The sequence below is a fragment of the Sporothrix brasiliensis genome (assembly GCF_000820605.1).
Source record: "Sporothrix brasiliensis 5110 chromosome Unknown Cont18, whole genome shotgun sequence".
NCBI classification, from domain to species: Eukaryota; Fungi; Ascomycota; class Sordariomycetes; order Ophiostomatales; family Ophiostomataceae; genus Sporothrix; species Sporothrix brasiliensis.
In genome coordinates, this window is record NW_024467137.1 from 832216 (window position 1) to 856075 (window position 23860).

The following is a 23860-nucleotide window of genomic DNA, read 5'->3' on the forward strand; positions in this document are numbered from 1 at the left end:
GAGTTGACACGCTCGTCGGCGCTGTCTGGTGCAGCAGTCGTGCAGTCAGTCGGCCCCGTCGGGTGGTGGTATGGGCTTCGTCTCGAATCGTATGTCGGTGTCTCCTCTGTCGTTGTCTTTCTCTGTGGCACGGGCTTCGCCGTGCGCGCCCTAGACAACGAATCTTTCGAAGGATCAAAAATGGCCTGACCGAACGATGGTGCCAGGGTATATCTCCGGAAGTGGACGAGACGGACGTAAAGTAAGAGGTGGGGAAGGGGCGGATGCAAGGAAAAGTGGTGCGGCTCTTCCCACACGGCTGGCTGAGTATGGGAGCCGTGAGTAGGAATGGAGAGAAAAAAGACGGCCAGGTCGAAAAACGTCGTCGAGCGGAGAACGAGTGCACTGGGGAGAGCAGGAAACAGACTTGGAATGGCTACAGACTGTCTACGACTCTACTGCCAATGGCTTGCTAGAGGGTGCACCATGCCGCAGATTGCTGAACAAGCCAGCCAGCAATTGAGATGTCCGTCCGGGGGACAAACGACGAAAGTGGCGCTCCCGCGGAGACGGCGTGTTGTCTGTCGTCTTGGGGTGTCGTCCTGGGCTCTTTGGGATTGTCTTGGGCCGTCACGGAGGGTCTTCGGTTGCTTCGAGTTCGTTGGGTACCTTTGGGGGTCTGGTTTCCAGTTCGTTCGTGCCTCGATCGTACCTCCGATTTCGATCGTTCCGTAGGCTTAGGCTTCGTCGCAATCTGGCGGCCGCAAGCCTATCTCGTCGAGTAAGATAGCGAGGCGGGCCGGGCAAAGAGGATATCGAAAAAGGATGTGAGGGAGAAAGGGGCAGGGAGAGAAACAATCGACGGGAACGGACGGCGATGGAAGAACAAAAGTCGTACGACGGGGAAGGTGACGAGAGGTTTTGGGCAGGAAGGAAGGAACGGTTGCAGCGCATCGAGAGAAAATGTGCGGGCGTCGGGACTTGGTCGAGGGGAGGGAAGGCGCCTAGTGATAGGCTGGATCAGGCCATCGTTTCGGGGAATCGTTCCATACGCCGTTCAGTAGCGTCGAGGTATGAGGGCATGATGGCATTTGGGCATTTAGGTGATCGCTGCTCGCCCAGGGTCCGCTCATGCACAGCGACAGGGCCCGCAAGCACTGTAACGACCTAGCGCACGGAGTACTAATGACGCCTAGAAGTCCACTAAAAGCCTAGTACAGAGATAATGAGAGAGAATTATGGCACAAAGCATCGGGAGGGGCAAAAGAAAAGACAGTGTATAGAGTATCCACACGGTGCTTTCGCACGGCTGCGCACACATACAACTCAGGGCGCCGCTGAAGCAAGTCGGTAATTACAGGCGCCGTATGTAGGAAATAAAGGTATCTACGGCGAGGAACCTACGATGGGAGAGGAGACAGGCGGGAAGGGATGCGACACATTCGAGGAGTGGCATTCCCAGAGCGCAAGGACTTGGATCCACAACATAAACATGCCATGTGCGCATCCGCAGCATGTAGAAATACAGGGGTGCAGGGCGTGCGACGGCGTCGTGTTGTCGTATCTTCAAGTGTTGTTCTCAAGAGTTCTCAAGAGTTGTCGATGAGTTCTCTCACACACTTCAAATGTGCTCCTTCCCATTTCACCGCACTGACGGTCGTTGTTGCACATTCCCGAGCGACAGCAGTTGCACTTGCTAGTCAAGTCCTGTCTTTTCCAAGCGAGACAGGGAAGGAACGAATGGAAACAAGGAACAGACACCTACCGCAGAAATTGGTAAGTACAGAAACGGGATGTATTCACACTGTATGAAGCTGCCCAGCAATCTTGCAGACGAACCACATGTCGCAATACAACATGGACCCAAACACGTGCGTCCGTTGACAACAAGTGGCCGTTACAGGACAAGCGAAGCGAAGAGTTGCAAAACGTACTTGGTGGATTAGGTGCGCTGCAGCCAGCACGTGAAACGGCGCCTGGAACGGAAGCAACGAGGCAGGAACGCGCAGACGGGCAGATTGGGAAGGTGCCCGTCCGGTACGTAACCTTTTGCCTCATCGCCACGCCGCCAGTGAAAGAAAATTGGTAACGGTGAAGCTCAAAACAAATAACACACACGCTGGCTCGCTGGATATCGATATAGCACATGCATTCAGTTGTGCACTTCACATCAACGGTAATTGCCGTTAAGAATTCGCTCATGGTCCAGAAACTTCGGCAGGGATCCACTGTTAAGCTGATCGGCACGGTTAAATCTATCCACACCGTACTTTTTTGGCACTAAACCTTGCTTTTTGCCCATTGCACGAGTACTTCAACTTGAAATACGAGGACCGCACTGTCGAAAGGGTTTGCCAAGGACAAAGAGCAAGATTATGTCTATTAAAAATTGAAATAATAATAATACAGAAGGCATGGACGTAAGGACAAGACAATAAAAACATACGAGACTGGGGCAGACACGAAAAAGTAAAGAAGAAAAAAGAGCGCATGCGCGAGAAAAAGAGAAAAAGAGAAAAACTACGCCCGTTCGCGGTCCCCAAGACGCCGTCTCGGCTTCGACAACGGCGAGCAAGATCAAGATAAGAAAGCGGGAGACTGAGAACAAAGGAGAGACAGGCAGGATGGGGAGGGAACAAGACGACGAAAACAGGGACTAGAGAGAACGCCACATTGGCCTGTTTTGGTGGCGACTTTGGAGGCTTTGACGTTGTGCAGTGATGTTAGTCGTCCTTTCGAGTAGTGACCGACAAATGCCTAAACCAAGATTTGAAGAGAGGTTGGCTGTTGTTGCTGGTTGGCCATTGTCGCGCCAAGAGGCGGCGAGGACGACAAGGCCGACAGGCCGAGCCTGGGAAACAAGGAGAAAAAAAGAAAAGAAAAAGACAAGAAGGAGGAGAAGAAAAAGAAGAACATAGTCCCACGCCGACATTAAGATGACAGCTCAGATAAACGACAAAACCGTTCCCTGACGAAATACAGTGCAATACATTGTTGTGGTGACCTTTGGCGTGCAGACCACGAGTGGTACAATGTATACGACTTGGATAATTGTATGGCGTAGACAAATTCTCATACTCTACGGAGTACTCCGTATGTCCAATTTGTGCCGCGTCATGGAAATCGTTGCCGCGTTTCAAACGCATCCGAAACAGACGGGGTCGCGACTGAGAAGGGAAGACTGCGATTTGGTGGTCCATGCGCCAGGCGGAACAATTGCATTTGCGGCGTTCGTGACATGCGATCATATAGAAAAAAAAAAAAAAAAAAAAAAAAAAAAAAAAAAAAAGAAAAGCATGTTCAATATCAGCCGAATTTGCCAAAACAGTCCTACGTCCAGGACCAGCTTCATCAAACTCAAATATCAAATAGTAAACTCAATTCAAATTCAAAGCAGGTTGTATCGTCTTTCGCATGGCGAAAGATCAATGATGGAATAACGGAGAGACATCAAACGGTAACAAAAAGAAAGAGTGGTCGGTATTCTAATCATCAAATGAACATATGAACAAGGGTCTCAAAAACTAGGTAGGTAACAAAGAAAGTAAAAACGATAAAATCACAAAAAACTAAAGACAGGCCGAATGGCCATGGTCAAAGACCAGAAATGGCCAGAAGAGATCCAAGGCCGGAAACAAAAACAAGACACCATCGGCATAAGCTCAAAACACAACGCAGCATCGCCTCGACAGTGGTCTACCATATGTCCTCGGTGCTCTGCACCATCTCCATTGTCGGCGTCTTGGGCTCCAGCCGCCGCATCCGCTTCCGGTCCGCCTTGGTCACCAGACTCGGCGTCATCGGAATCACGGGCGAGAACGGCTGGTACGGCGTGTAGGGCACCGGGGCGCCCGTCCACGGCGTCTGTGAGCCCGTACCAAACCCGGGCGACAGGGGCTGGGCGCGCTCAAAGACGGTCTGCTTGGTTTGGTTGTGCGTGGCAAACGAGGGCGACGTGATGGCGGGTTCGTAGGCACGGAGGGGGAGGCCGCCGCCGGTGCGCACGGCGGAGGGGGCGTTGCTGCGGCCGAGGCCGGAGACCGCGGAGGACGACGAGGGAGAGGCCGAGGCGAAGACGACGCCGGTCGGCGACATGGGCTGGTTCAGGCCGGAAAAGGTCGTCTTGGTGGCCCGCGGCGAGGCCGGCAGAGACGCCAGCGACGGGAACCGGTTGACGCCCGGCTTGGGCGACGTGGGCAGGCCAACGAGAGGTGCTGACGAGTCCACCGACGTGTTGGAGACGCTGGAGACACCAGAGACGGCCGAGACGCCGCCCGACGGTGACACGGCCGACAGCGGCTCGTGTGCGTGGGCCGACGTGGTGGCCGTGACCAGAGAGAGGTTCCGGGGCGGCATCGGTTTGTTCGGGGACGCGGAGCCAGGGCCCGCGCCCATCGAGGCACCGATCCGCTCGTCAATGCTCAGCGTGCTCAGCGGCGACGTCTCGGGCGTCGGCTGCTGCGTCGGCTGCTGCGTCGGGACAGGCGGCGGAGCGGCCGGGGCATAGTGCCGCGGCGAGATGGGGTTCATCTCTTCCGCCTCGACGTAGCCGCCGCCGTTGCCGTACCCGTAGCCGCCCGGGGCAGCGCCGTTGGGGGCCGCAAACCGTGGGAAGGTCCCCGACATGGGCGTCATGATGGGCGACGAGATGCTCACCCCTTGCATCTTCTTCTTGCCGCGCGGCGACTTGAGCGCCGACAGGATCGACGACGCGCGCGATGTCCGTTCTGAGCGTTCGGGCCTCTCGCCGTCGCCCGTCAGCACGAGGTTGGCCGGCTTCGACTTGACCTTTCGGAGCAGTGTCGAGGTCGAGCTGGTCGACTCGTCCTTGCGGTGGATGGGGTAGTAGTGGCTCTGTGGCGGCAGCGACGTTGCGGGGCTCGGGTTGTTGAAGCCCACATTGGCGCCCGGGTTGGCCACAATCGGCGAGCTGCGCGTGCTGTTGCTCCCCGACTGCGGGCCCAGCGACGCCGGTGGGTGGTGCAGGACCACGCCGTTCGCCTTGGCCTCTTCCTGCTCCATCACGTACTTGTACATCTGCTCCAGCTGTGATTGCGCCATCTCGCGGTCGGCCGTCACAATCTCCTGGTCTACCGACGGATCGACGCCGGGCACGCGAAACGACGACGCGTACGACGCCGACAGGTACAGATTGCTCTTGGCGTGCAGGGACGACACAACGGTGCCGCCGTGGGTCTCGGTCGGGCTGACGGAGTGGTCGAAGTGGGACGCCGCGTAGCCGCTGGGATCAAAGGCGCCCCCGTTGCTGTTGCTGTCGTTGCCGTTGAAAAATCCCGGCGTCTTCACGGCAAACGGCACGACGCTGTCTTGCAGCTGCAGGGTCTCGGGATGGAATTCGAAAGCAAACGCCTGCGAGGGCTGGAGGTCGTCAAACTCTTCGCCGGACTGCAGGTGTTCGCGGCGGCGCTTGGACAGCAGCAAGAGGGCGACGGCGACGACCACGAGGCAAAAGGCGTACGAGCCAACGATGCCGCCGATCTGCGCGGGAAGGTAGGCGGTGTCGGACAGCGGGGCGGGCAGGCCGTCGCGGGTGCGGTGTGATGAAGCAAAAGCGGCGACGTCCACGTCGCGCTGGATGACAGAGGCCGAGACGACGGCGAACGAACAAGTCAAGGGCGAAGCGAAGAAGAAAAGAGTGGATGCCTGGTGATGTCGACTCGTTCGCATGTTGGAGGGAAAGAGAGGAAAGAGGAAAGGGGAGAAGGAGAGAGGAAGGGCGGGTGGGATGTTATAAGGATGGTAAGATAGTAACAAAATGGAGGGACGAAACGTCTCCGTCTCGATGTTGTTTATGTTTTGTCTTTTCTGGGTCTGTTTCTGCTTGTGTCCACGGTGAAGATCGCCGAATCCCCAAGGAGACTCAAATGATGAGACGCATGATGCAGCACAAGGGACACTTTGCGAGGGGGCTGAACAAGGGGAGGGACAAGAAAGAGGAGAGAAGGAAAAGGAGAATGGGGATGTGGAGTGGTGGGAAACAGCCAAAGGTCCAAAAGGGATCAAAAAGGAGAAATGCGTATCACAGAAACCCCGATGGGCACCGCGGGACGCACGTCGTATATACCGTCCTCAGCGGCTGGTGATACTCGAAGTCGTTTGGGGCAAGGCCCACCGATGGACCGACACATCTCAATGCTGCGCAAGGTCGAGGAACCGGCCGTGTCCCTCGCCTTTGTTTGCTGGCCACTCGCTTCCAAGAGCAACGACAATCACACTTGTTGACCCGCTCTTCTTCCTGCTGTCCCCTCTCGCTCCGTCACTCGTTGTGATGAAGAGGGCGGCTGGAGGTGGTGCTGAGCGTGGGCTGGCACTGGCCTGGACGTCGACCCTCATCCCAGCAGGGCGCCCCATTGGCTGTAGACCCTGGACGGTGCCGGGCCGCCCACGAGCCAATCCGCCCGGGGTGCTAAGCGCCGGCCTTCGGGGCGCTCTTTCCTCTTTTGATGGCAATTGGTGTGCGTGTGAAATGATTGGCTATACCGTAGTGGTGGGCCCCACTTAGGTCCCTTAGGCTCCACTTTATGTCTGTGTCGACCTGGGCTCCTCTCCCCGCCATTTCACATTGTGTGCCGTGTGCCCTGTTCCCTCTGGGATGCATTGGCTGCAGGCTCATATTTCTCTTTTTTGCGTCCAACTTTGCTTCCTTGGTTTTATCGTCCCTGTCAATTTTGCACTGTTTCGCCTCGGATGGTAATTTGAATGCGGATTCTCAAGATCTGATCTTGTTGGGGGTGTCTTATGTTCCTCACATACAGAGGATGTGTGGCTTTGAAGTGATTATCGAGCGTCGTTGGCTGAGAGGTTGGGGGAAGTTCGACACACGACTGCCCACTTCCTAAAAATAACTATCCAAAGGGCCGCCAGGCCCAAGTCCAGACTGCTCCCTGCAATGTGCGTGGTATGGGACAAGCTTTCTTTGAGCAGGGGACTGGGCGCCTCGTGCTGTCTCTCTCTCTCTCTGTTTCCTTTCATTCATGCACTTTGTCCCAAATTCGTCTCCCCACCATCACGTTTGTGAATGCCGTGATCATAACTCCTTGCAGATGCAGCATTGTGCAAGCGAGCAAATCTCGAAAGTGTACTGTTACCATCATCGTGGCGACTGCCGGCCCTCTACAGGAGATCGCCATACGAAGCGCTGTTGACTATGATCGGCATCGCATTGCACCTGTGAAAGATTCGATCACAGTCACAGTCACCTACTCTCCAGTCTTCTGGTTGGGCCATGGAAAGTGCATGGCCCTTCAACATACGTGAGGTGATTGTATTTGTTTCCCTTCGTTTCCGGTCGCAGTGGGGGCCAAAAATGGTGAACCAAACACCGATGTGCTTTAATAACATTGAACAATGCAATGGACCAAAAAAACGTCAAAGAAAGATCGACATGGCCTTTATCTCCATTGAGTCTTTTGCACTTGACATTCATGCCGGCAGGCACGCATTTGTACCGGCGTAATTTAACATACTTCTTCCACCACAGTGACAGGCAAAGACAGGCGGGGAAGCAGGCAGATATTCAAGGCCAAGGTCACGCACCACACTCACAGCACCCAGTGCACAGACCTATGATGTGACGGAATTTACGCCATTCCATTCGATTGAGCAGAGAATACCACCCTAACCGACCTGTCCTTGCTAATGTCCCATTTCAATATTCAATGCTTTGCTTACTACGGAGAACCGACCTATCATCATTGATGTCCCTCCTCCGCCAGCTAAGTGAAAACAGTGGCACATTGTACAGAAGTATCACTTTTGACATGGTGACAGCAGGCAACTTCTCCAGAACGAAGAAAAGGTGAAGAAACAGACCTTTGATGGGATTAACCATGTTGTCCTATCTTAGACAGAAGGAGAAACAATGCAGTGTTTACGACTTATTACATGGCTGTATATTTCGTTGGTACACGTGGGTTCTAGTAGTTGAACATTGACAACAGCTCAGAAAGCAAATACAAAAGAAAAGTCCATATCTTGCCTTACTGTCTCTTTAAAAGGGCAATTAATAATTTGTAATTGTTGTCAGTCATATAATTTTTTCATCAAGGGTTTCTTTCTTTCTTCATTTTTCATCACCGTATTATTTTATCATTTTTTTAGCGTAAAGGTGCTCAGAAATAACTAAAGAAATTCCACGGAATATAACAGCAATGCACTTCAATGAATACAAAGATTATACGAAGTACGTGTAATACAACTTTTGTCGGGCACAAAGCAAAAAAAACAGCACTATCACAAAGGAAGATGACTCAGAACTGTAAAGCGTATCACGGCATGTTCCCGAAAAATATCATTATCCAAAAACCGCTGTCTGTATATCATAATCAATAAAAAAAAAAAAAAAAAAAAAAAAAAAAAAAAAAAAAAAAAAAAATAAAAACCAAAGGTGCCACCGAAAAAGAAATACCCAAAAAAATCAGTGTGAACGAAAACAATAGCTAGATTATAACTCAAGAAGCAGAGACACAACATGCCGTCTATGCTTTGGCGTCGCGGTTTGCCGCCTGCACGACAAGAACGCTCGCCTTGGGCTTGGCATTGATCACGTGCGCACCTGCTACACCAACCGTCTTGGACAGTTCGTAGCCCGAGGACGACGACGATGACTCGCCAACCGAGCGGTTCGCGCGGCTGTCGTGTAAGCGGCTGTGCCGGCGACCGACGACGATCAGGTCGCCTGCGTTCCTGGGCGCCTGGCCCACAGTCTTAGACGCATGCTCCACGACATTGTCCAGCACACTGCTGCTCTTGCCGTGTGCGTGAATGTCGACAAACGAGACACGCTCAGCCAGGTCGGCAGGCAGCGATGACTGCAGGGTGGCCAACAGGCCCAGGTCCTGTGCCGATGGCTCGTCCTCAAGGGCGGCTTCCTTGCTCCTGATCGCGGCCTGGGTGGGGTCTTCGGCGTAGTAGCCGCCGTGGGCTTGCCCAGGGACGCTGATATCGGCAGTGGCGGCGTCGCTGCTATTCCATGTGACATGGGCAATGGTGGCCGTGATGTTTTTGTTCTTGGCCAGCTGGAGGACAAAGCGCAGAGCGACACGGTCGTCGGCGCCCCCAAAGAAGGGAAGGAAGACACAGTGGCTCTTGTTGGCGACCGGGAGGACGGCAGAGTTCCGCTGGCTGTGCAGGGACATAACCGAGATTGTACGTGAGAGCAGGGGCCGGTCGCCAGTGTGCGCGGATGAGGAAGCGGCGCCACCGAATCCGTTGTCAATGAAAACACCCGTGTTGCAGACCGCCTTTTCCAGCGTGGCATGAACAAAGTCCAGGTGGGAGCGGTCGTTGAAGCGGTCGGCACTGGACGTCGCGGTGACTACAGTAGACGGGTCGTCGATGACCTTGTCACCCCACGGAATCAGAACGAAGTCGGAGGATGTCTCGGTAGCCTCGGTGGCCAGTGTCTCGGGGAACGAAGCAGCCGGAACAACAGCCACCTGTCCAGAGACGGCCACATCGTGGAGTTGTGAGAACGTGCGGAAGGTATTGACGACGGGATCGCGCCGGGCAAGCTCGTCCACCTCAGACACCTTCATGACGGACGATGTACGGTCGGTGAGCTCGAGAATGCGAATGCCGTGCACCTGGAGATGACGACGCGGGGGAGACTCGACCTGTGGCTGCGGCTGCGGCTGCGGCTCTTCGTCCTTTTTGGCAACAATGGCATCGTTGGAAGGCATATTGGAGTCTCCCAAGAGGGAAATGAAGGTGAACAGGCTGGGAAGGCTGTCGAGGCGGAGGTAGACAAGAAGGCGGCGGACCTGAGTCTCGTTGAGCTTGTCGACGGACGCGTCCTGGCTGGAACTCTCTGATCCAATCGGGTTGCCGTCCCAGTCAATCTCGCCACGTCGGAACTTCTCGACCTTCTGCTGGTACCACAGCGGGTACAGGAGCTTCGTCAAGGGTGTTGTCGCAACAGTTGTGATGACGGCCATGACAACGAAGATGGTGAACGTCCGCTGGGACAAAATGTGCGCCTGGTAACCAATGTTCTAAATGGGCTTGTTAGCACTTGTCACTTAACAGCAGCACCCGATAGTAAGGAGTTGGGGAGACGGGTGTTACGTACCAGGACAATCAGCTCAACGAGACCCTTGCAACTCATGAGGACACCGATACTGAGACTCTCGCGCCAGAACATATTGGTGAGGCGGGCCGAGAGAGTACCACCGATGATCTTGCCGAAGAAGGCGACGGCAACGACGCCGACGACATAGGCCCAGGTGATACCGTCGTTCAGAAGGCCGAGGTTGGTGCTGAGACCGGAGAGGGCAAAGTAGAGCGGGAGGAAAAATGCCGAGATGAAGTCCTCGAGCTTCTCGGTCAGTTTGATGGCAAAGCCGCCATCGTGGGGGCATATAATGCCGACGAGGAAGCCACCAAAGATGGGATGGACACCAATAATGCCGGTAAACCAGGCAGAGCCGAGCACAAGCAGGATGGTAACACAGACCATGGACTCGGACGGGCCGTTCTGCAAGCTGCCGTTGCGGCGGAGCAGCCAGACGAAAGCGGGGCGAATGGCAAAGACGAGACACAAGATCCAGCCGAACACAACGAGCAGAGCCCACAGGGCTGTCAGACCGCTGCTGTTGTTGACTAGGGCGACACACAGTGCTAGCAGGATCCAGCCAACGACGTCATTCCCGACACCGGCCGCCAGGGTTGTGACACCGACAATGTTGCCCAGCAGGTTCAGCTCGGTGAGAATGCGGCAGAGAACCGGAAAGGCGGTAATGGCGAGCGCGGTGCCGACAAAGAGGCCGAAGACACCAAAGCTGATGGGCAAGGTACCGGGCTCGTTGGCGAACTGGTGGTACATGCCGTAGGCAATAGCGTAGCCCAGGCCGAAAGGTAGGGCCATGCTAGCGATGGAGACACTGACGGCAACGCGCCAATTGCGCTTGAACAGACGAACATCGACCTATTTTATGGGTGTGTGAGTCTAGTGTGTGTGGTTTTGTACGCGAGAAAAGAATCAAGGAGAAATATGAGGTACCTCAAGACCGGTCAAAAAGAGGAACAGGATGAGACCAAGGTTTGCGACATTGTTGAGGACGGGCATGCTGATGGTGGGGAAAATGTTGCTCTGGAAGCCGGGGATGCGGCTCAGGACGGAGGGACCAAGCAGGATGCCTCCGATGACCTCTGCGATGACGCGCGGCTGGCCGATGAGGCGCAGAGGGTAGGCCAGCAGGCGGCAGAAGACGACGATAATGGTCGCCTGGACGATAAACAAGATGATGGGATTGGCAGCATTGTAGACGATGGGATTTGCGCCGTCGAGGACGCCGGCCTGTGGTGACGCACGGAGAGTGGATGTAGGTGACGAGGTCGAAGTAGCCGAAGACACAGTCGACACCACGGTCGACAAAAGTGTCGTCGTGACGGTCTCCGTAGTGGCCGCCATGGCTACCAGACGAGAGTCCTTTCGAAAAAGCAGAAAGACGAGAGTCCGGCCGGCCGTGCGTATGGTCAACGGCGGGTGTGTGTGGCAGACACTCGTGTGGTATGTGCTCCTTGTTGGTCGACGTTTGTCCACGGCGACGGTCGACTCTCACAAGAGCAGCGAGTCAACGAAGGTCCAAGAACAGCCAAGACGAAGAAGTGAGACTAGAGAGAAATATGAGAGACGAAAGAGAAAAGTACGACATATATACGTCGTATATAAGAAAAGAAGAGCAGGAGCAGGAGAGCTCGTCAGAGATCCCCGGCTAGAAAGGGTCCAGCCAGAAGCGTCGGCAGACGGCGTGGTGGTGGTGGTTTGAATTGGCGCATGCGCAGTCGATCCGTGCCAATCCTGAGAGCTTGGTCGCCAAGGTCGTATCCTGGCGGGGAAAGCTTTGGGGAAGGGGTGGTCGAAACAACCGTCGATAACAAGAAACAAACCAGGAAAAAAAGAGCGTTGTAGGTCGTGATGGAAGAGATACGAAGGGAAGCAGAGAGAAAAATAGGGGAAGGCAACATGGGAGATTGATTCTCGCTTGAAAACGGAAAGAACTCTATTCTCGTCGAGAACAGCAGGAGCCAACATGTCAGTCGGGCGTGGCTTTTAGCTTCGTCTTTGTTTCTCTATCCTTAGCACAGCCAGCTGCGACAATTGACAATTTGGGATAGCTGGACAAGAGATAGGACCAGTTGCACCACGACCATTGATAGCATGTGGCGCTGGAACATGACTTTCCTGTCTGTTGGGCTGACGCATTTCTTTCCCTTCTCCCCAGTGGCGCCTGTTTCCGATACTCGCTCCTTCTGTGATCCCGTCTTCGTCCTTTGCTCTTGCCGCACTGGTAGTTGTCTCTTTCCTTCCGAATCACCTGTTCCCTTCCATCGCACCTTCTTGTAGCATGGTATTGCACCCCTCTCCTACTTTCCTTTTCCATTTGTATCTAAGCGCTAGTGCCCGCAGGAAAGTGCAACCCGGTACGATGCGGCAGGCATTGACAGTTTGGCGGGGAGACGTACTTTCTTATTTCGCCTGCCTCGACCTTGCACGTGAAGCTTATGCAGCCATGCCCCAGATGATTTTCGATCTTCAGGGTCGTCCGTGGCCATGTGTCACGCATCTACCGTGGTTTGCAAGAGAGCACGTCGTAGTTGTGGACACTGTTTTAGGCCCTAGATTGTGTCACTACATACGGCGTGCGACGTAATTACTCCTTAGTACATATGTATTATCGTCTCGCCAAGATGCGTTCTAGACTCGGAAAGAGCCACTGGCTACATTCTTCTCGTCCCCAGTGTCACGTCTTACTGGACCCTTATCAAAGTTCTCCCAGGGCACGACTTGTTCTACCACTCCAGCGCCCGTGCATTGGCTCCCTGCAGCCCCGAGTCGGGGCGCTGTATCGTCTAACCCGTCCTGCATGCTTGGCTTCCACGATAGGCTAGCAGGCGAGCTCGTCATCCTTGGGGAACGGAAAAGAGAGGTGACAAAAGCTAAAGTAGCAGGGGAGGGGAGGAGATGGAGGAAGAAAAGGATGCAAAAACCCGCTTCCACGAAAACCTGCTTCGCTTGTTACAATTGACAATATTGGACGCCTGCATTCGTTAAGGCCTGGACGTACATACGGCGGTCCAAGTAGCGGTATGCAAAGAGAGGGCAAGAATCGAGGAGCCAAGGAGGGTCATGCCGACCGTTTGGCAGGTGACAAACATTTGGAGAAGCGCATGGAGACGAAGTACATACTCAGAGAAGGGAGCTGTGAAATAGAAAAAAAGCGAAAAGGGGTGGGAAGTACCGTTTAAAACGGGCGAGCAGAAGCGCATTACATGGGACGTTTTCCCCTTTGCAAACGTTACGACGTAACTTGTACTACACACACCGTCAGTACTTGGTCGTCGGGTCTGTTGGAATCACAACACTCTCTACGGGTTGCAACGAACTGGCTTTGGAGGCTGCCAACGCCTGTCGGAAGTGGTAGTAGTGTAGGTCCAATTTGAGGAATGAACTCTGACCTGGATAGGTGATCTTGTGGTATTCCTTATCAAAAATTGGAGCAGGAAGCTATAAAACTACTCTACAAAATAATCTACTTCGCAGGATATCATTTAGTTGTATTTTCGTTACACTTCAAGCGTTTTAATGGAAATATTAGTTTATATATACAAGGCCACTCGAACCTCGAGCGGCAGAAAAGAACAGAATATAGGGAATTTGCAGGCCCTTCAGGAGATACCTTGGTTTTGCCTTCCTCCATTCTCTTCCACCGCTTTCTTTTCCCGTTTCTGCCCTCCTCTGTTGCCCTTGCGTTTCTATGTTGCCCGCGATTTCTCCACTCTAGTCCCCCATTTTTACACTATTTTGATATCTTACATGCGTAGGCATACCCTGCTTTGGTGATGCTAATAATGGACGAGAGTTCCGTTGAGACCATGAGGGTGACACGGTATTAGGGGCGGCAATAGACAAACTCGACGGACGAGAGGTGCTCTCCAAACGACCATGCCTGCTATTTGTCCCCATACGGACAGTCCTCAAGCCGCGTGAAGCTCCCGTCTAAACTGCCCATAAGCTCGAAACAGGACCGTAACCATTATCCGATGATTTGTCTCCCGCTGGATCATTCTCGTGCATCGTCCTTCGTCACGGTCCCGTCTGATGAAAATTAAAAAAAATGAAACAAAGAAAAACAAAGGACCAACGCCAGAGCCAACGCCCCAGACAGAAACAACGCGCCGAAAAGTAAAAAAAAAAAGGAAAAGAAGAAATAAGAAATAAGAAATCGCCAGCTGAGCGACCAGTGTAGCCGTTTTCTTCACCTGCCTTTTCGTGTAGAACGGATATCGTTGTGTTGAACGGTTGCTGGCATGGCAGAAGACCCGTATGGGAGAGACGCAGGGGAGAAAGCTGTACCGCCACCAGATCGCAGGCCAGTTTAATATGTGAAAAGGAAATAAAAAAAGAGATAAGAGTCGCGGTTGAGAACAAAGCAACACCGAAATGCGTCCAGTAAACACCCCGATCCATTTTTTTCTCTTAAGAAACGACAACGTCACGGGAAAAATGCCAGAAAAAAAAATCCCTGAGGAATACAAACTCAAAACGCCATTGGGGGATTGTGTATAGGAAGCAGCTGATTCTTTTGTACCTCATGTTTCCCGTAGTCTCCAGAAGACCACAGACAAAAAAATGGGTAAAGCAAGGCATGAGACGTATGTGCAAGAAGCAAAAAATGGGGAAAGCGCGAACTGTTGTCTCATGACGATGTCGGGGATGGAGCCCGAAAAACAATGTATAAAGCCGTGGGTATGTGTAATAAAGAAACAGAAAAGGGTATATGTGAAGAGCAGGCTAGAATGTCCCGGGGCAGGGAACCATCCTTCAATGCACTTCGTCACTTTTGTTTTCGTACAACATCTTGACCGTTCTTATGTTCGGTCGTCATCTAAAGCCTTCGCGTGGGAAGTCGAGAATCCAAGGCGGCCTCTTGCCGCTTGGCCCGGGAGAGTCAAACGTCGGTTGTTCAGTTTTCAGCTGCTTTGACGGCCGGCACGCAGGGGGGTTGCAGAGACCTTTTTTTATGTAAACAAGACAAAAAAAAGATCGCACTCTAGATGGAAGGGTGGCCGGATCCCGCATCAACAATGTTATCGGACAGGTTGATCAGCAGCTGAGCTAGGCAGCGCTTAGTGGCCGCGTCGTCGCGAAGGACGGACGAGAAGGTCGCGTCACGTAGCGGTTCGGGGAGGCACTGGCGTAGGGCCTCGCGGGCGCGGGCGTTGTCGGACAGGCGCAGGAAGCAGCGCACGACATGCTTGAGAAGGCGGGCCGTCTGCTGCTCGACCAGCTGTCCAACCATGTTGCTGAGGACGGTGCCGACGGCGTAGAAGCGCTCGTAGGTGGCGCAGATGTAGTTGAGGCCGTTGTCGTCGAGAAGGATCTTTTGGACGATGAAGATGGCCACCGTCTTGCTAAGCTCCGAGCCGGTCTCCATGATGCGGAGACACAGAGGGATGATCTCGGTCGTCAACAAGAAATTGATCACCTCGGAGGAGTCATTCTTAACCAACGCTCCGATGACGCCAAGACTTGTCAAGCGAAGGTATTCGAACGGCCGCGACTTGGACGTCGTGTTGAGGAACGGGTAGAGGAAGAGGGGGATATGCGCTACGTGACAAGGGGAACATTAGCACTCGGCCCTTCCGTCAGAGACGGCATTGGGGGGGTGTTTAGAGATCGGCTTACCGCTCAGGAACAGCGTGCGCGTGTCGTTGTGCGAGGCCACGCACTGGAGGAGCGCCAGCGCGTTGCAGACACGGTTCGATGCAGCCGCGGTGAGCTGCGACGGATTAAGAAGCGAGTACACCGAAATGATCTCCTGAATCAACGAGGTCATGACGCCTAGTGCAGGGTGAGTTGTTAGTATGACCAACCAAGGGGTGCTGCCGTGTGCGCGGTGCTCGACATTTTCGTCGACTCACCAAATGAATGCCACAATATAAGGGCCAGCTCCGGCACCTGTTCGCGCTTTTTGCTGAGCTCCAGCAGGGCCGCCTCCCGCGTGTTCTCGTTCAGCAAGTCGGCAATGTAGCTCATCGTGCGGCGGTTGTCCTCCGACACGCCGTCGAGCGCGCCGTCGGGACCGCCATGGCCGACGCCAGGGGCCACGGCACCAGCACCGACACCGGCATTGACGCCCACACCGCCCAGCGCGCCCGCCGCGCCGTGTTGCCGGTTGGCAATGTGGCTGTACTGCTGCTGCTGGTGTTGCTGGTGTTGTTGCTGCTGTTGGTGTGCTTGCTGCTGTTGGTGCTGGTGCTGGTGCTGCGCCTGCTGTTGCTGCGCCTGCTGTTGCTGCTGCTGCTGCTGCTGCTGCTGCTGGGCGGCGGCGACGGCTGCTTGCTGCTGGTGATGCGGGTGCATCCACGCCGAGTCCTGAGGCGTGTATTGCTGGTGATGACCTCCGTAGAGGTGCGCGTTCGGCATCATCGTTTGCAACAGTTTGAAGGGGGGCGGGCGCGAAGGAGAGTGCTCTCTCTTCGTCCAGCCGGGGGTATAGGATGTATGAGAAGAAAAAAGAAAGCTTGCAATCGGCAAGCTATGTGCGTCGGCAGCCCGTCTCCAATGAGAAGCTGAAATGGTTAGTCCAAGCTCGGGCAGGTGCTCGGGACGCTGCTGACGAATCCGATGTCGTCGGAAGGTTTGTCGGTGGAATCTCAACGGTAGGCTGATGGAAAGCAGCTGAGCGCGCCTTCTATCCGTCGTTCACGTCTCGGTCGAGACTCTCGTCCGTGGCTAGACAATGGTGTCCAGCTCGTCTTGTCGTCAAGACAATGGAGGTCGCGTCGGGTCTCGGGAAAAGGGAGACGTCGAAAAGGGAGTTGGTCGAAGGTGATTTGCTGGTCCCCCAGGGATGGCGCGGGAAGAAAGAAGCAAATAAAACGGATGCACGGGGCCGCTTGGGTTCGGAATGGGTTGGGCAGCGCGATCCGATCGTGGCTGTGTGACAAAGACAGGGTGCGCAGGGACGAGTGAGTCGAAATGCTTTGGTGACGAATCAGAAAACCCGGGGCAGAACAGCAATGCGGGAAAAGATGACGGGTGCCGTCGAGCACAGGACTGGCGGACGGGGCAGTTGCCGATGCAGAAGAAATGCAATCAAAATAGGTACTGTGCGACGAAAGGATAGAAGGGCGACGCAAAGCGAGATCCCAGGTTTGGGAGTGGGAGGTGGGAGGTTGTGAATGGCGGTCGCGGTGGTGGTGGTGTTGCAATTGTGTGCCAGAGAAGGATGTTTGCTCTCTTTCGTCGTGTGAGCTTTTTGTTTCGGCACAGCGAAAAGTGAGAGACACAACGGGGCAGGTGCAGTCACTGTTCCGTTGCAGAGGAAAGAGCCAACGAGCGTTCGAGAAAAGAGCCACTGGCGTTGCTTGGAAGGGATTCGAAAGGACGCTATCACCCGCCTAGCCTGGCCAAATCTCTGCCGCGGGACGCTGCGCTGAGGGACATGCGATCGGAAAAACTGCAGGGGCTCCCTGGCGATGTACTTATTTGGTGTCAGTACACTTCAGGTGTACTTTATCGCGCACGGGGCAGAATCGATTGATCCGGTTTAGGCATTTATCACGTGACTACTCCGACCAGCGTCACGATCGGAATTGTGATGCAGAGTCAAGGGCCATTGGGGTCCTTTCGGCATCTTCACTGGTCACGGCTCTCTTTTCCACGTGCGGGGTTTCTTTTATTCATGTAGGGACATGTTTTGAGTACATAGATGTATATGTAGTCATGAGAGAGTTAAGTAGAAAACGAGCCATAAAAACAATTAGGCAGAACGACGTTCAACATGTAAATGGTGGAAGTACGACATGTAAAAGTGACGCAAGAAGTAAACATTGGGAAAGGATGAAAAGTGCAGAGGAGACAGAAAAAAGGCTGCTATTTACCAAGCCATACCCACCAGGAAAGTTCGTCTTTTATAAAAAGTGCACTGGGTGTATTTGCTCTCTGCCAATTCCCATGTATGCCAATGCTCTGTTTTTGCTGCCCAAACCATGAGCCCATTTTGCTGCCTGTCAAGTAAAGAAACGAAGACTTATTTTCAAAAAGAAGAAGGTAAAAGAGAAAAAGAAAAATAATTAAAGAGGAAGCTTGTATGATCGCTGGAGAAGTAGAATGAGGTGCTAAAAAGCAAGGAACAGAAAAAAGCTTGCCAGGTGCCGTCCAAATCAAAGACAAAAAGAATACATTACATGAAGGGCCTTGTGCAACACATCCAGTGGTTTGGAATAGAATATATATATATATATGACGAGAAGCGAACGATTCATAAGGGCGGCAGTCGGAGGGGCGAGGAAGTGAACTAGGGCGACATAGGCCTTCTACAGCTTCAGCTCGCGGAGAATGTGGTCAGCCATATTCTTGTACTGCCAGGTGTTGCCGCTAAGGCGCTTGAACTGAACGCCATGAAGGGTAAAGACGGGGACCTTGACTATGAAGATTTCAAACTCCAGGACCAGGTTACCGCCCATGTCACTGCGGACGTGGGTCGTCGTCTCGCCCGCCGGCATCACGCGGTTGGTCGACTCTTGTGCCAGCCGGGGATCGCTATCCACAGAGACATCCGAGTTGGAATAGTCGGCGTTGCGACCTGCCGGGGTCCGCGGCGTCGTGGGCCCTCTCTCGACGTTGTCTCTCACATTGTCGTCGCGGCTCTGGTCGCCGGCCCGGAGGCCACCAAAGCTGAAGCGGCGACGGTGGCCAGGCATGGCGGGCTGGGGGCTCGTGGGTGCATCGGCCACCTTGTTCAGATCGATACTCGGCGAGTGGCGGCAGTTGAAACCACCCTTGATCTCAACATACTCCACACCCAGCTGCTTGAGCACCCTCTTAATGTCTGCACGGATCTCGCGAACCGGCTTCGAAGAGGTGGTCGAGACGCTGAAGAGACCCTTGAGGTAGACAGGCTTGTCGAGGTCAAAGTCGGCCAACCGCTCGTTGGAAACGCCGCTGTGTTCACCGAGCTCGGCATCTGTCTCCTCAGGCACGTTTGCCTCCCGACCGCGCTCCTCTTCGCGACGCTGGCGCCGAGCCTGGATGCTCTCCCTACGAGCGTGGCTGAGCGGCTTTGTCCGCAGAGAGATGGAACGTCCGTGCATGCTGGCATTGGCTGTCTGCGCCTCGCCGCCGCTCGGCAGCCGGTCGTTGATGGTGGAGTGGTCAGAACCGCTCGTTGCGGGCGGCTCCTTGGCAATTCTGCTGGCAGAGCCACCGATCGGCTGGCGACGACGGCTGAATTCAGCGGAGCTGACGCTGGTCGACCGTCCGAGTCCCTTCTTGTAGCCTGTACTTGGGTCGCCCGCTGAGAGTGGCGGACTGAGGAGGTCCCTGTGCTGTTGGCCCGGCTGACTGCTACCCGATCGCAAACGGGAAACAGGCGAGTCCTCTTCGTCCCGGCGGCTGCGGCGAATACTAAAGCTCTTTCTTGGCGGGACGGGGACATGCTGCGACTGGCTCTGGCTCTGGCTCTGGCTCTGGCTCTGGCTCTTGTTTTGGAAGGCCTGATCAGGGGGCGAGTGCACCTGGACGACGGGCGGATGTGAGCGGTCCTTGTCGAGCCGCTCGGGCTCCTTGGGGCGGCGCCGTGTGCTGAAACGCCGCAGAATGCCAGCGGCCGTGCTCTCCTTCTTGGGCAGATCGTGCTGTTCCTGGTTCGCGGACGGTGACAGAAGGACACCGGCAGTAGCGGCGCCGACGGCAGCACCGGCGGCACCGGTGGCAGCGGACGAGGATTTTCCTCTAGTAGGATCGACTTGGTCGTCCTCGCCATGGGTACGGGAACGAGGGCGCGTCCGGCCACCGGTTGCCCGCTCGCCCGGCATCTCATACGCTGCCGCGTTGGTATGGGCAGCCTGCGGCGGAGCGATATCGGGCAACTGAGCAGCGCTTGTCTTCTCCTTCGATGGCGTCGGCATGACATGGTCTAAACGGTCGCGTTGGTGCTTCTCGCGGACCAAGTAGTACACAGACACGAGGGGGCTGAAGGCATTCAACGGGTCGTTACCCACGGGAAGGCCTTCGGTGCTGGGCGTGGTGAGGGTGTCTCGGCTGTTCGTCGAGTTGCGGCGCTTGTAGAAATCGATAAAGCCGCGCTTGCGTTCGGCGTCCTTGGGAGGGTGGGCCTGCTCCTTCTCCTTTTGGAGCAGACGAACGCTACGCTGGTACTCCTCGGACTCAATCACTTGGGTGAGCTGGGCCTTGATGGCTTCTGGCGAACCAAAGTTGAAGCCGGTCATGGCGTTGATGACGTCCTGCTCGAGCGGCAGAGTGATGGGGCTGCGACGTGGAAGGTAGTTTTCCGGCGGCCCGCTGTACCCCTTAAGCATCCACGGGTGGTTCAAGACTTCCTGCATCGTCGCACGTTGGCGAGGGTCGGTGACGAGCATGCGAGACAATAGATGCTTGCATTCTACAGGGTGGTCACTTGTTAGACAAAACTGAACGACAGACCAAAACAAGTGTCGAAAGAAAAGAGAAACATACCAGTGGACAGCCAGTTGGGGTAGTCGACCAGCCCCTTCTTGATCTTCGTATGCAGGGCGGGGATGCTCTGGTCGTCAAACGGCACCTTGCCGCAGACGAGGACGTAGAGAACAATACCAAAACTCCATATGTCGACCTCGGGACCCGTATAGGCTCTTGCCTGCAGGAGCTCGGGCGCAGCAAAGTAGAGACTGCCACAAAAGGTGCGGAGGTGGCCGCGTGGTGCGAAGAGGTTGCTGAGACCAAAATCGATAATCTTGATGTCGCCCGTCTTGCTGATGAGAATGTTTTCGATCTTGAGATCACGGTGCACGATGGAGTTGCGGTGGCAGTAGTCGAGGGCGCTGGCGATCTGCCGGCTGAACTTGCGCGCTGGCTTCTCCTTCAGCTTGCCGTGGGAGATGATGTAGTCCAGCATCTGGCCCCCGTTGACATACTCGAACAGCATGTACCAGTGGTGGTTGGTGCGGACGACATCACGCAAGCCGCAGATGTAGGGGTGGTTCAGGAGCGTGACAATGGCCGCTTCTCTGGCGGTCCGGATTTCTTTGGACTGGTCGGCACGCTCCTTGTCGGCGCGGGTGGCGTGGTTGTCGTCTGTCGAGCCTCGTGGGATGATCTTACAAGCAACCTACACACGAGCAGAGAACAGTAGTCAGTCAAGAGTATATCAGGTGGGGTATGCACAACAACGACAGCAGCACCGGGGCAAAAGATTGGATCGTACCTGCTCATTGCCATCCTCCTTGGTTGCCAGGCGCACCTTGCCCATGCTGCCAGCACCAATCACCTTGCCAAGAATCCACTTGCCCGATGTCGTGGGAATCGTCGTGCGCGATTTAGTCGGCCTTGACGCGGCCGCACGTGAGTCGGCGCTCCGGTCCTGGTGCCCGTTGTTCTGGGGCTGTGCACCAGCCGCTGCGGCTGCAGCTGCTGTCTGGTTCGAGTCGGCGGATGGGCGAGAGGAAGGATCGTGTCGAGAAGAAGAGCGGTGGCTGCTGTGCCGATGCGGCCGTGACGAGGAGTCTTGTGGGGGGGCGGTAGAAGAGGGCGCCGGTGGCGCCTGTTGGCCCGAGGCATCACGGCTAGAGCTGCGTCTGTGGTATTGGTCGTCGCCTGGTTCATAGCCCTTGCCGTTGCCAGACGAGTATTGGCGGGAAGAGGAATGATGATGCTGCGAGGCCGCACGGGTGGGGACATCACGAGACGGTGGCCGGGAGCGGGTGGACTGGGATCGCGACACGGAGTTGCTGTATGACTTGCCCCGAGGCGACGACAGAGGAGCCTCGGCACCACCGCCAGGTGCCACGCTTGTTGACATGATGCGCCCGTTATGTGTACTCGCGATAGGAGGCAGTCAGAATGAGGAGAGGGAGGGCGGCGGAGGAGAGGGGAGGGGAAGGGGGCAGTCGAAGAAAGCACGTCGCAGGCGGTGACGGAGAATGATAAGAGAAAATAAGAGAAAAGGGGACGTTGGGATGGTGCGGCGTGAGATGGAAGTTTGGTACGAATTAGCTGTGAGAGAAACCCAGACGAACGCCGTGGAGCGGTGCAGGGTGTCAGGGTGCAAAGAGCCAGGTGCGAGGCTTCTGAGCTGTAAGATTGGCAATGCTACTCCGTAAATACAGCTGGTGCAGTGGCCGAAAGACAAAAGGTCGTGCTGGGGGCTGCGGCAGCCGACGGGCTCTGCACCCCTGCGTAGGTGGTTCTTGCGAACTATTGCCCTTGTTGCAGGCGTCCTGTGGGCGGGTCTTGCTCGGAAAAGGCGATTTGGCTTTCGGGTCGACCTGTTTTGCCTCGTGTTGTTTGCCCGTCGTTGATGGGGCGTACTTTTGAAGGTTGAGGATGGGTAGGACTTGGATGAGATGGCTGCCCAAAGCTGAGAGATTGATAGGGAGTATGGGTTCAGGGGGGTGGAGGAAGGACCGACGCAGAGAGGCGGGTGAAGAATGGAAGGAATAAATGGACTGGGAACTGGAAACAGTAGGAGTGGGGACCTGGCCAGCCGCAGTTGCAGATGCGAGGTCGCACTTGCCAGTCGCTGTTTCCTGTGAAGATGTTCGGAGTAGGGAGAAGCAAATAAGAACGCACACGATAACTGGAAAGAAGAAGGCGCGACCGTGTTCGCCTGCGAGGAGCGATGCCCACCGCGAAAACAAGCAAAGAGCCCAGAAGGAAGCAAATTAGCAGGCGGCGACAGAAACTGGGGGGGCGTGCAGGAGCGTTGTGGAGTGAAAATGGAGACGCCCTTGGGGGAGCGATGATCAAGGAAAAGCAGTGCCTGGGCTAAACCAGAATCTGCCCAGTATCTCCGTGTCGTCCAGCAAACGAACGCTGTAGTGGGGCCTGGACTGGCCGCTGTTGTTGGATCCGGCGGAATCGCAGTGGGTAAGACCGCCTAGTCACAAGGAGCTGCACATGCGGAAGGAGCTAAGCAGCGGATAAATTGGGGACTCTGGCTCGTGGTAGCGAACGAACAGCTGGAATGTGCGTCAGCACCGCGCGGAAGGAGCTCGCTGGGCACTGTCGCAAAGCGTCAAAAGTCAAAAACAACGACAGCAGCCACACACACTGTAGACGTCAAGCGGCTGGGTCTCAGACTGATTGTCTCGTCTCGGGAGGTTGACACGCCCGCGTCTCGTCTGTGTACGATGTACGAGCGAACTTTGGACGAAGGAGCCGGCCGAGCAGGCTGCAGCGCACTTAATACACAAAGCAGCCACAAGGATGAAGAGTCACTGTTGGCAACCAGCGCTCCATCTCAGCTCCGTGCAGAAGACAGGCTGCGACGAAGGCGAGCTGGGCAGACGGTCAAAAAACCTGACGGCAAGAGACGACGCCAACAAAACTGCGCAGCAGAGCAGGACCGGGCCAATCGTCGGTGGCGTTCCTTGCAGTTGGCTACACAAGTATGCACGACGACAATTGCGCGGATAGGTGCAGAGTGGCAGGTCCAATGTTTGGTTGAGAGTTGGCCTTACAGGATTGGGCGACTTGGCCCCAGCTCCAAGTTCATGACTACGATGTATAGCTTCGTGAGGGGAATGCATGGTACGGAGTGGGAAGCGATCAGCAAACAACTTTCTACAAAGTACAAGCGTCCGTCAACAAAGTCATGAGATGGCAACTTTCGTCGGCATGTGCTGCACTTTTTGTATCGAACAGAAGAAAGCAAGGCACTGTTGATTTATCTTTTTTCTTCGGTGGCCGGCGCCGAGGAGCCAAAGAATTCCGACATCAGCAACATTAGCCGCAGTTAACAGGCGTTATCTTTCAGAAGCATAGGAAGAGCAAACGCACCCTGTTCTGTGTTTCAGGGTGTATCCAGGCACAAGACCATGAGGCTAAAAAAGGCAGCCCACGCAATACGAGAGA

General features: G+C 55.0%; 4 protein-coding genes across 4 annotated transcripts; all 4 read right to left on the reverse strand.

Annotated features, from left to right (window-relative positions):
- Positions 1-3675: 3675 nt before the first annotated feature.
- SPBR_01471 (uncharacterized protein) lies at positions 3676-5667 on the reverse strand (the record flags this gene model as incomplete). Its single annotated transcript, XM_040759781.1, has 1 exon — positions 3676-5667. The coding sequence occupies one exon, from the start codon at positions 5665-5667 to the stop codon at positions 3676-3678; it is 1992 nt and encodes a 663-aa protein (XP_040619243.1).
- A 2810-nt stretch (positions 5668-8477) lies between these two features.
- SPBR_01297 (Sodium/hydrogen exchanger family protein) lies at positions 8478-11410 on the reverse strand (the record flags this gene model as incomplete). Its single annotated transcript, XM_040759608.1, has 3 exons — positions 8478-9959; positions 10070-10924; positions 11000-11410. 3 exons carry the CDS (start codon positions 11408-11410, stop codon positions 8478-8480), a joined length of 2748 nt encoding a protein of 915 aa, XP_040619244.1.
- A 3643-nt stretch (positions 11411-15053) lies between these two features.
- On the reverse strand, positions 15054-16432 carry SPBR_01717 (CCR4-NOT transcription complex subunit 9; the record flags this gene model as incomplete). Its single annotated transcript, XM_040760027.1, has 3 exons — positions 15054-15610; positions 15689-15844; positions 15925-16432. The coding sequence occupies 3 exons, from the start codon at positions 16430-16432 to the stop codon at positions 15054-15056; spliced, it is 1221 nt and encodes a 406-aa protein (XP_040619245.1).
- Positions 16433-18324: 1892 nt separating this feature from the next.
- SPBR_01248 (serine/threonine protein kinase Kin1) lies at positions 18325-21806 on the reverse strand (the record flags this gene model as incomplete). Its single annotated transcript, XM_040759559.1, has 3 exons — positions 18325-20411; positions 20486-21116; positions 21213-21806. 3 exons carry the CDS (start codon positions 21804-21806, stop codon positions 18325-18327), a joined length of 3312 nt encoding a protein of 1103 aa, XP_040619246.1.
- Positions 21807-23860: the final 2054 nt, after the last annotated feature.